The sequence below is a fragment of the Nannospalax galili genome, unplaced genomic scaffold (genome assembly GCF_000622305.1).
Source record: "Nannospalax galili isolate Female #2095 unplaced genomic scaffold, S.galili_v1.0 scaffold451, whole genome shotgun sequence".
In the NCBI taxonomy this organism is placed as follows: domain Eukaryota; kingdom Metazoa; phylum Chordata; class Mammalia; order Rodentia; family Spalacidae; genus Nannospalax; species Nannospalax galili.
The window spans coordinates 3,241,032-3,251,526 of record NW_008331662.1 but is presented as its reverse complement, the minus strand read 5'-3'; the positions used below and the strand labels follow the sequence as shown (position 1 = coordinate 3,251,526).

Here is a 10,495-nt window from a genome sequence, read left to right as displayed (position 1 = left end):
TTTGTTCGTTGTTCGTGTGTTCTTTAAATTTGTTGAATTCCTTGATTATGTTTATGATTGTTCTTTTAAGTTCCATGCCCTGGGTTATCTCTAGGGAGTTCTCCTTCTTGAACTCTTCTACAGGATTGGTGGGCTTTGCTGGGGACATAGTGTTTTGGCTTTCCATTTTATTATTCTTTGGTTGTGGTTTTGGCATGTAAATTTCTTTTGTCGTTTATGATTTTTAAATTTGTTGAATTCCTTGATTATGTTTATGATTGTTCTTTTAAGTTCCATGCCCTGGGTTATCTCTAGGGAGTTCTCCTTCTTGAACTCTTCTACAGGATTGGTGGGCTTTGCTGGGGACATAGTGTTTTGGCTTTCCATTTTATTATTCTTTGGTTGTGGTTTTGGCATGTAAATTTCTTTTGTCGTTTATGATTCTGATATGAGAAGTATGCTTCTGTTTGTATTATCCAGGTGCCTAGATCCTTTATTGGTTATGTAAAGCTGGTGGGTACAGGGTTCAGGTTCTCTCAGGTTTTACTTTGGAGGGAACTGATAGCTTCAGATCAGCTATTCAGGGCTACCCACAGAAGCCCAATTCAGGTTCCAGTCAGGTATACTCAGGCTTGCTTCACCTTGTGGTGGCAGAATCCAGGCTCTCTTAGGAAGTCCAAGCATTGTCAACCCTATGCCAGAGGGAGGCCAGAGTAGGGCACTCTCTGGAGGTCTGCTGAGATAGCCTTAGCCTACCAAAGCTAGATCTGTCCTGGGGCCTTGGGAGGGGCCTCACAAATCCCAGGTAGGGGGATGGTATGACACAATTAGGAGAAGCTCACCACCACATGGAGGCAGGATCTGGGGGCTGTCAGGCTGTCCCCTGGGTTCTCAGGCCCTCTGGTAGTTGGAGGCCAGAGGGAGGCCAGAACCCCACTAGTGGAATTGTTTCATTTCATAGGAAGAACTCAAATGCATGTTTTCCCTTTTTATTCAAGCTTTTCAATTCATGGTTATCTAAAACAATCTTCATAAGCACTTTTTCTTATTGTTAAGGTGACAACATGGTAGCCAGCTGACTTTTATGGCATATTCAGGAACAAATGTGGTGATGAAAAACTAGTCAAAACTATCTCCCCTGTATCCCCAAATATAACTTTTAACCACTTTAAATAAATCCTATTTAGGTACTACTCTTTTTTTTTTTTTTTTTTTTTTGAGACAGGGTCTCCCTGTAGCCCCAGCTGTCCTGGAACTCACTATGTAGACCAGGCTGGCCTCGAACTCACAGAGATCCTCCTGCCTCTGCCTCCTGAGTGCTGGTATTAAAGGCATGTACCACCACGCCCAGCTAGATAATGCTCTTATAGTTTATTTTTAAATTATGTGTACATCTGTATGTGTATCACATGTGTGCAGGTACCCACAGAGGTCAGAAGAGAGTGTCTGACACCCTGGAACTAAGAGTTGTGGACAGTTGTGAGCAACCATGTGGGTGCTGGGAACTGAACCCAGGTTCTCTCTAAGAGCAGCCAATGCTCTAAACCACTGAGCCATCTCTCCAGCCCCCCTCCATTTGAGCGTTTGCAAGTTAACATAAAATTATCAGTTTGCTATGCTGTCTGACTGATCAAGTTCACTAAATGTTTTAAGTGAAATATTTGGACAAAAATAAAGATATGATCAGTATTTTTTCCTCCCAAATTCTTAAAACAGAATGTTTAAGATATTTTTGATATTTTTTATTTATTATTATTTTTTATTTTATGTGTATGCATGTATTGTCTGCATGTAGGTAAGTGCACCTGTGTTGTGTGATGTCCGTGGAGGACAGAAGAGGCCGTCAGATTCCCTTGGAACTTGAGTTTCGGACAGTTGTTAGCTGCCATGTGGGTGCTGGTATTCAAACCTGGGTCTTCTGCAAGAACAGCCAGTGCTCTTAATTGCTGAGCTATCTCTCCAGCCCCAATGTTTAGGATACTTTTAGAGGTAACATAAGATGTGATTAGAAAGTAGGTCAATAATAGAAGTAGTTTAAAATGGCTGACCTTTGGAGAGTTGTCTTTTTCTGCCTGTTTCTAAAACTTCATGTAGAATTATACAAACAAGGGGCTAAGGATGTAGCTCAGTTGGAACAGTCATTGCCTAACACCAGAAAGCACTGGATTTAATCCCCAGTACTGCATAAACCAGGTGTGGTTGTGCATGCCTGTAACCCTCTCTCAAAAACAATTGCATAAACAAGATCAAAGATTTTCAGATTTGTTTCAAGCTAAGTTGTCACTGTGATGTAGGCAATTTTTTAAAAAGAAGCAAAGTTTCTACTATTTTTTAATCACTCTGGGGTTTTGTTCTTTGCTATTTTTTAACACTGTGTGTGTGCATGTGTGTACACGTGTACACACATACACACCTAGGCACATGGATGAAGCTCAGAGGACAACTTGGAAGACTACCTTCTTTCTTTACACCATGGGGGCTCTGGGGATTGAACTCAGGTTAGTGGCAGGGTTGGTGGCAAGCCCCTTTACCTACTGAACCATCTCACTAGTCCTGTTTCTATTTTTGAGACAAGATCTCATGTATCCTAGATTGGACCCAGACTTTCTGTGTAGCTGAGGATTACCTTGAACCCCTGACCCTTCTGCCCCCACCTCCTCAGTGCTGGAGTTACAGGCATGTAACACCATGCCTAGTTTATGTGGTGCCTGGGATGGACCCCAGGGCTTTGTGCATGCTAGGCAAACGCTTTACCAACTGAACTACATTCCCAGCCCCACCACTATTCTTTAGTGTGGAGTTGACAGAGAAAGATTGTTTATCATGTGCATATTTTCCATCCCTAGTAACTTGTCTTTATTTACAATAAAAGATTGTTGGTGATTCTTACCAGACCTCTCCAGACAGATGCTCCATACCTTTTAAATTAGTAATAACTTATACGCTAAAGACTACTTAGAAATAAAACAGTAGTGTCACATAAATATGACATCTTGGACTGTGGGAAAACTGTAGTGCACATTGTAGGATGTTTAGCAACATCTCTAGTCACTACCCATAAGATTTCAGTATCAGGGACTAGAGAGATGGCTCAGTGGTTAAGAGCACTGGCTGCTCTTGCAGAGAACCCAGGTTCAGTTCCCAGCACCTACATGGTAGCTAACAACTACCCATAACTTCAATTACAGGAGATCCAACACCCTCTTCTGGTCTCCACAGGTATTTCATACATGTTGGTATTTATATACATGCAGGCAAAACACTCATACACATACAAATATATTTAATATTTAATTTTTTTAAAGATTCCAGGAGCAAATCAAAGCTATGAAACTGAAAATGTCTGCAGACATTTCCAAGTGCCCCATTAGGGGACCAAACTGACTGTAGCCAAGAATCACTGCCCTGCTGTGATTACTTGAGGTTGTTGTCACATTTTTCAGGAGCATTATTTGGAATAGAGCAATGTTTTATTAGTAGCTAGGCACAAAATCAGCACAATAAAAAAAACCTGCTAGGCAGTAATTTTGGATAGTTCAGCATAAACAAAAATGTCAGACTACATTTCTTAATCAAAGACTAGATTGTCTAGGTAATTAATATAGAGCAGCCCACTAGAAACATTTTATCAAGTGCTACATAGGGAAATAAAATTAGTTAATAGAGATGTAGTTTATAGCTATTTCTTTCTTTGGTCATTTTTTAAAATGCAAGGCTGCAGGATCTTCAGATGTTAAAGGCCACATAATATCTCCATTCTGTTTTGTTGACTCCTAAGTCATTGCAATTTTCCATAGCTGCTGGAATAAAGAATGTGTTTACCTTCTTTGGTCATCATCTCTATGACAGGTGATGCTCAGCACCCTGCTGGGGCCATCATTAACCTGACTTCCTCTGCAACATATTTGACCTTCTGTGTTTTGATGATCACCCATAGAGGCCCTCAGTGCACAGGGTATTCTTCAGTTTGAACATATGCTGGGAGAAGTGGGAACGTGTCACTCATTCAGAGAGAAGAGCAAAGCACCTAAATATTTCCTCAGAACCATCTTTTCACATCATCACCTTTTCTGTGATTTTTCAAACTATCATTTGTCTCCCATATGTTAGAATTTGGAGCTTAACTCAGCGGTAGAGTGCTTGCCTAGCAAGCCCAAGGTCCTGGGTCTGGTCTCCAGCACTGAAAAATAAATGATAGATAGATAGATAGATAGATAGATAGATAGATAGATAGATAGATAGATGATAGATAGATAGATGATAGATAGATAGATAGATAGATAGATGATAGATAGATAGATGATAGATAGATAGATAGATAGATAGATGATAGATAGATAGATGATAGATAGATAGATAGATAGATAGATAGATAGATAGATAGATAGATAGATAAGAAAATAGATGGCTCAGCAGGTAAAAGCACCTGCTGCCAAGCCTGACGACCTGAGTTCAAATCCTATGTGGTGCAGAGAGAATCGGTTCCTACAGGTTGTCTTCTGACCCCCACACACATGCTGTGGCACTCACATACCCACACACATACACACAGGCATACAAAGTAAGTGAAAAAATATGTTAAAAAAGAAAAATCTTGGGCTTGTCTCACGAAGATTTTATTTACAGTTTTTTATTTGAATCAGAACTCCAGAAAGGTTTCTGTGTTGTGACCATTCACTGTATTTCTTAAATATGTTCTAATCTTTAAGTTTTCCTCTCTCTTTACCCCTAGTAAGTTAACTGTTAAAGAAATGGGTTTGTTTATATTGCAGTATTTCTCACAGCCTGGCGTTTGCCTCCCAGAGTCACTTACTTCAAGGTCACTTGTGTTCCACTGTCTGTCTCCACTGTTTCCTGTGAACTGGTAGTTGGAGCTAAAGGCTTGTTTGATCAGATCCAGATTCGGTTTTCTTTTTGGCAAGTCAGAAGGAAGGCAAGCGCCAATGACTGCATTGTTGGTCTCTCAATCAGTGACCTACAAAATAGCTTTAGCTAGCATTCTTTCAGTATTTGCTACGTGCTCAGCAATGTGCTTATGCTCTATAGGCATATGCCATTTAATCTTACTTGAGCTTCAAAATATGAGTATATACCAATTTATATCTGATGAGCAAACCTTTTGTTCAGGTCACATAATCTCAAAATTTTTCAGACAGACCCCTTCGTGTATTCTCCATTGTGGTTTAATGTGGAGTTTATGAATTTACTTAGAGCTGCATAAATATATTTTACATTAAAAGTCCTTTTATGTTTACTAATAAAGCTGAAAGATACACTGTGTAACTGTGAATTCTTTGTACTCAAGCTTTCGGTCCCAGGATTCACCATCTGTTAACCTCACAGTGACAGATATCGAAATGCAGGCAGGGCCAACAGAATCGAGTATTTCCTGAGTCTCTCTCCTTCATTGTCTGCTGCAGGTGCACCGCGGCTCTTTCATCTCTTTGCTGCTTTTGCACGCTCACAGTGCTCACAGTATTCCACTGTTTCCCAGTGTGAGAAACTGGCTTGTGATAGTCAAAGCAAAACTAGCTTTTCATTGTTTGTGTATGCATCTTTAATTTATCCCGCCCAGTTCTCTCTGTAGGCCTCAGTTCTACTGCTTATTAAATCAAACCATTGGCACTGTAGATCTGAAAAGTAAATGTCAGCCTATGTTGAACAAACTTCACATTTGAAGATTAAACTGCTTGATATGTGGTTGATGTAGAAAAGGCACCAGCAGCCTAAGTTGCAATTAGGTATCAGAGCCCTGGACACAAAACAATGCAAAGATAAATCCTATTGTATGGTTTTGCTAGCAGGGAGTAATGTATTCTTTCCATCCCTTCCTCTCTCCCTCCTTCTCTCCCTTTCTTCTCTCTCCCACCCTTCTTCTCTCCCTCCCTCTCTCCCTCCCTCTCTCCCTCCCTTCCCCTCTCTCTTCTTCCCTCTCTCCCTTTCTTAGTGGTGTTGCTGCTGTTGTTTTGGGTCTTATGTAGCCTAGACTGGCCTTGAACTCAATATAACCAAGGGTGCTTGAACTTTGTTCTCCTGCGTCCACCTCCCAAGTGCTTGGATGATAAGCATGCATCACCATACCTGGTGAAGTCATTCTTAATATATTTTAATCCTCCTCCAGCCATTTCTCCTTTCATAACTGTAACAGTCTCCTCAGTTCCAAGATATCTATTAGATGTAATATTTGGTTAGCTGAATACAATAAGAAATTAGGAATGACTGGGGAGCTTGGTTTCTTGTTCTGGCTGCCACCATGAGCTATTAGACAAATAATCATATTCTCTGTTTTTGTTTATTTACAAAATATTTTATTACTAGGGTTAGTCATTAAAAACCTTTAAAATTCTCATCTGAAGCAGTCTTTTCTAAGCTTCTAGTAAATGGGATTGTGTCACTACATGGTGCTACACTGTAGCTGTGTGCAGGCTTGTGCTCAGTAAGTAGCTTTTGATGGTCGTAATATTTGAAATGTTGAACATCTTAAAAGATATTTTGTTTCTTTGTTCCTTAGCCAGAAGAGGGAGCTTGCTTTTCTAAGACCAGTGTTGTTTAGACTCCCTCAAAGTGCACTTTGTTCTAGAATGGCCATAGAAAAGCCCAGACTATATGTAGCCTTTCTCTAGCAAAGGGGAGGTCACAGCTGGACAGTGAGTGCTGAGTGAGTGATCCTGTGCGCTCTTTCACTTACAGGCTCGCTTCTCATACATGCGGATGAAATATCTTTTCTTTTCCTGGCTGGCGGTTTTTGTTGGAAGCTGGATTATATATGTACAGTATTCCACTTATACAGAGCTATGCAGAGGAAAAGACTGCAAGAAAATCATTGTAAGTACTTTAATTTCTCTAGTTTTCTGAAAACTCTTGTAATACTACTATACTTACTACTTAAGGACTTACTAATAATTATCTGCAAGAATACAGGCAACTTGACATCGCAGTTGTGATGAAATGTGTTCTTAACCTTTTGATATGTCCAACATAGGAGTATTCCCAACTTTGAAAACTTCAGTATTCAGAAATCTAAATATATAATGCAAGTAAGTTAGTGTAGGAGCACTCTCACTACACAGAAGGAGCTGTGTTTTCAAATGTAGTTGAAATTTGGGATATTATATATCAGATTTTTTTTAAAAAATTGCAATCTAAATGTTATTTGCAGAGAGACTTCCTATAATAGATTTAAAAAATAAATTACATCATCTTAAACATGAAATTTTATCTAAAAAGCATATACTTATCACTTATTTTCTCTCCTAGTGATTCAATATATTTTATGAAAATCATTTTACCATTTTCAAGATTTACAGTGAGTTTACTGGTTCTATAGCACTTGTATTTTAAAGGTTTGAGGATTTTAAGCTAACTCCTTATTTTCTGCCAATACTTTTTGCTATACATAATATCAAAACACTTCTTTCAGAACCATATATTTATTTTTGTTTTGTTTCTTTGTTTTGCTTTTATGGTGCTAGACCTTTACCACCAAACTGTACCCCCTTCTCATACAACTATATAAATTTTTTAAAGTTTATTGGAAAGAGAGAGAGAGAGAGAGAGAGAGAGAGAGAGAGAGAGAGAATGTATGCATGTATGTGTGTGCCACAACACATGTGCAGAGGTCAGAGGACAACTTTGATTCTGTTCTTGCACCGTATTACAACAGGATCCCCCTGCTTTTTCTGCTTCTGCTCTAGGCTACACTGCCTATCTGAGCTTCTGACTGGTTCTCCAGTCTTCTCCCAACCCACCTTAGGAGTGCTGAGGTAACAGATGTGTGAAGTGCCACATCCAGCTTTTACATGGATTCTGAGATCAAACTCAGGTCATCAGGGTTGTGCACAAAGTCCTTTTACAACCCAAGCCATCTTACTGGCCCCAACCATACAAGTGTATTTTTATTTCTATTTTATTTTATTTTACTTTATTTTTGGTCTTTCTGAGACAGAGTCTCCCTGTAGCCACAGCTGGTCTGGAACTCATTGTGTAGACCTGCCTGTCTCTACCTCCTGAGTGCTGGAACTAAAGGCATGTACCACCAACCCTGACCGACAAGTATATTTTTAATACTAATTAATGGCTTGTGGATTCTGGGCATGGTGGTATGTGTCTGTAAACCCAGTACTTGGGAGACTGAGGCAGGAGGATCATGTGTTCAAGGCAAGACTGGGCTGCACTGTGGGACACTATCTCAAAAAAAATGGGGGGGGGAGAATAGATGAATGAATTTTAGGATTCCAATGACCATGAGTAATTGAAGAGTCTGTAATTATTGGATGTCACTCTTTACCCAGACCAGTTATTCCAGGTATGTGTAGATAGCAGGAACAAAAATGTCTTTATCTTATAGAACCTACAGTTGAACAGGGAGGAAAATGAGTAATCATAGTAAAGTAAGAAATATTACTGGGCTGGGGAGATAGATGATCAGTAGATCAAGTGCCTGAGTTTGATCCCCAGCACCAATGTAAAAAGCCAGGCATGTAGGTGCATGTCTGTAATCCCAGCTCTAGGAGGCAGAGACAGGAAGATCTGGGGGCTTGCTGACCAGTCAGTCTCAGTAATCTGTGAGCTCCAGGTTTGGTTAGATAGCCTGTCTCAAAAATAAGGTGGAGAGTGATAGAGAAAGACATCAGATGTCAACCTCTGCTCTCCATAATCAGGCATACTATCACACACACACACACACACACACACACACACACACACACACACACTCCTTGAATCAAGTATTTCCCTGGTCAGATATATTTGGAAATATGAAGTTATTAATTAAAAAAAAAAACTGTAGTGAGGTGTGGTGGTGCATGCCTTTAATCCCAGCACTCTAGAGGCAGAGGCAAGCAGATCTCTGTGAGTTCAAGGTCAGCCTACAGTCTACATAGCAAGTTCCAGGACAGCTGGAGCTACAAAGAGATGATGTCTCAAAAAAGACCAAACCAACAAACAAACAACTGGGGGCTAGAGAGATGGCTCAGTGGTTAAGTACGCTGGCTATTCTTGCAGAGGACCTGAGTTCTATTCCCAGCACCCACATGGTAGTTAACAACCATCCATAACTCCAGTTCCAGGGGAATCCAACACCCTATTCTGACATCCATGGGCATTACATGACATGGGTACACTTACATATATGCAGGTAATACACTCATGCACATAAAAATAAATAAAATACAAAAAATAAACAATTGGCTTTACTGAAGATTTTTCAGGGTCTTTAATATAATAATGTCTGTTATATATCTCTGAGAGAATAACAACACTTGATTGGAAAAAATGCATCCCTGCCAACCCCATTCCAGGAAGTCCCATTAATATCATCTACTGGTATTAGAAATACTATTCTATGAGAATAAGCCAAAAGTAAGTGGGTAGTATTTTATCTTGGATTGATTAATACATTTCTTAAGTATGAGCATATATTGGTGTGTATTCTGTCCCAGGGCGATGCTATTGAACTTACTATTTTTTACTCTAATTTCTCTTTTATTTAAAAGAAATGGAAACAGAGCATAATTTGATAGTTACTTTTCTATTATTTCTGACTCTAAAATACATCGCTTTTCTACAGCTGACTTAAGAAAAATTGTAGTTTAGCTGGGCACAGTGGTGCATGCCTTTATTCCCAGCACTCAGGAAGTAGCGGGCGGTGAACCTCTGTGAGATTGAAGCCAGCCAGGTACATAGCAAGTTCCAGGCCAGCTGGGGCTATAGGGAGACCCTGTCTCAAGAAAACAACAATAATAAAAAATTGTAGCTACTCTGCATTTGAGTCCTGAGGAACAGCACCTGAGGTAGTCCTCTGGCCTCCATATGTATGGATATAACATGTACACCTAGATACATATGTACATATACACACCATCCATCTGTACACACAGAAACTCTGGATTGGGGATAACCTTGCAAATGTCACCTTTAACTCTGTTACTGACCAGTTAGTGGATGCAGGGTCCCACCATCACAAACAGACATGGCTTGAGCAAGGTCCTACTCCAGCTGAGGGCAAGTCCTAAAAGGGATTCAGCTGTGAGCTATTTACTACCTCTGCTCCAAGCAACCGAGAGATTGAGTACTCCAATCCTGGAGGAGGAGATTTGGGTGGCTTACCCTGGCATCAACCATAGTATATTTAAATTCAATTATGTTGGTAAGTACATTAAATATAAATGCATCAGAGGTTTCAGTTAAACAACTAAATTTATCAGGCTGTATTTTAAAAATCAAAATCTAAAGCTGGGTGTGGTAGTACAAGCCTGTAATCCCAGAATTTGGGAAACCAAGACAGGAGGATCTCAAACAAAACAAAATCTGATTATGCCATATAAGAAATGTATCTTAGCCGGGCATGGTGGTACATGCCTTTAATCCTAGCACTGGGGAGGCAGAGGCAGGTGGATCTCTGTTAGTTCAAGGCTAGCCTGGTCTACATAGTGAGTTCCAGACCAGCTACAGGGAGACCCTGACTCAAAAATACAAAAAAAAGGAAGGAAGGAAGGAAGGAAGGAAGGAAGGGAGG

At 40.0% G+C, this 10,495-nt stretch overlaps 1 protein-coding gene across 1 annotated transcript in view; it reads left to right on the top strand.

Annotated features, from left to right (window-relative positions):
* Positions 1-6,520: 6,520 nt before the first annotated feature.
* The window catches only part of Dipk1a (divergent protein kinase domain 1A), a 27,766-nt gene continuing 23,791 nt past the window's right edge, over positions 6,521-10,495 (top strand). The window contains exon 1 of the mRNA XM_008826841.3: positions 6,521-6,804. Within this exon, the coding sequence (XP_008825063.1) occupies positions 6,685-6,804 (120 nt within the window). The 5' untranslated portion in view covers positions 6,521-6,684. The remainder of the gene's footprint in view (positions 6,805-10,495) is intronic.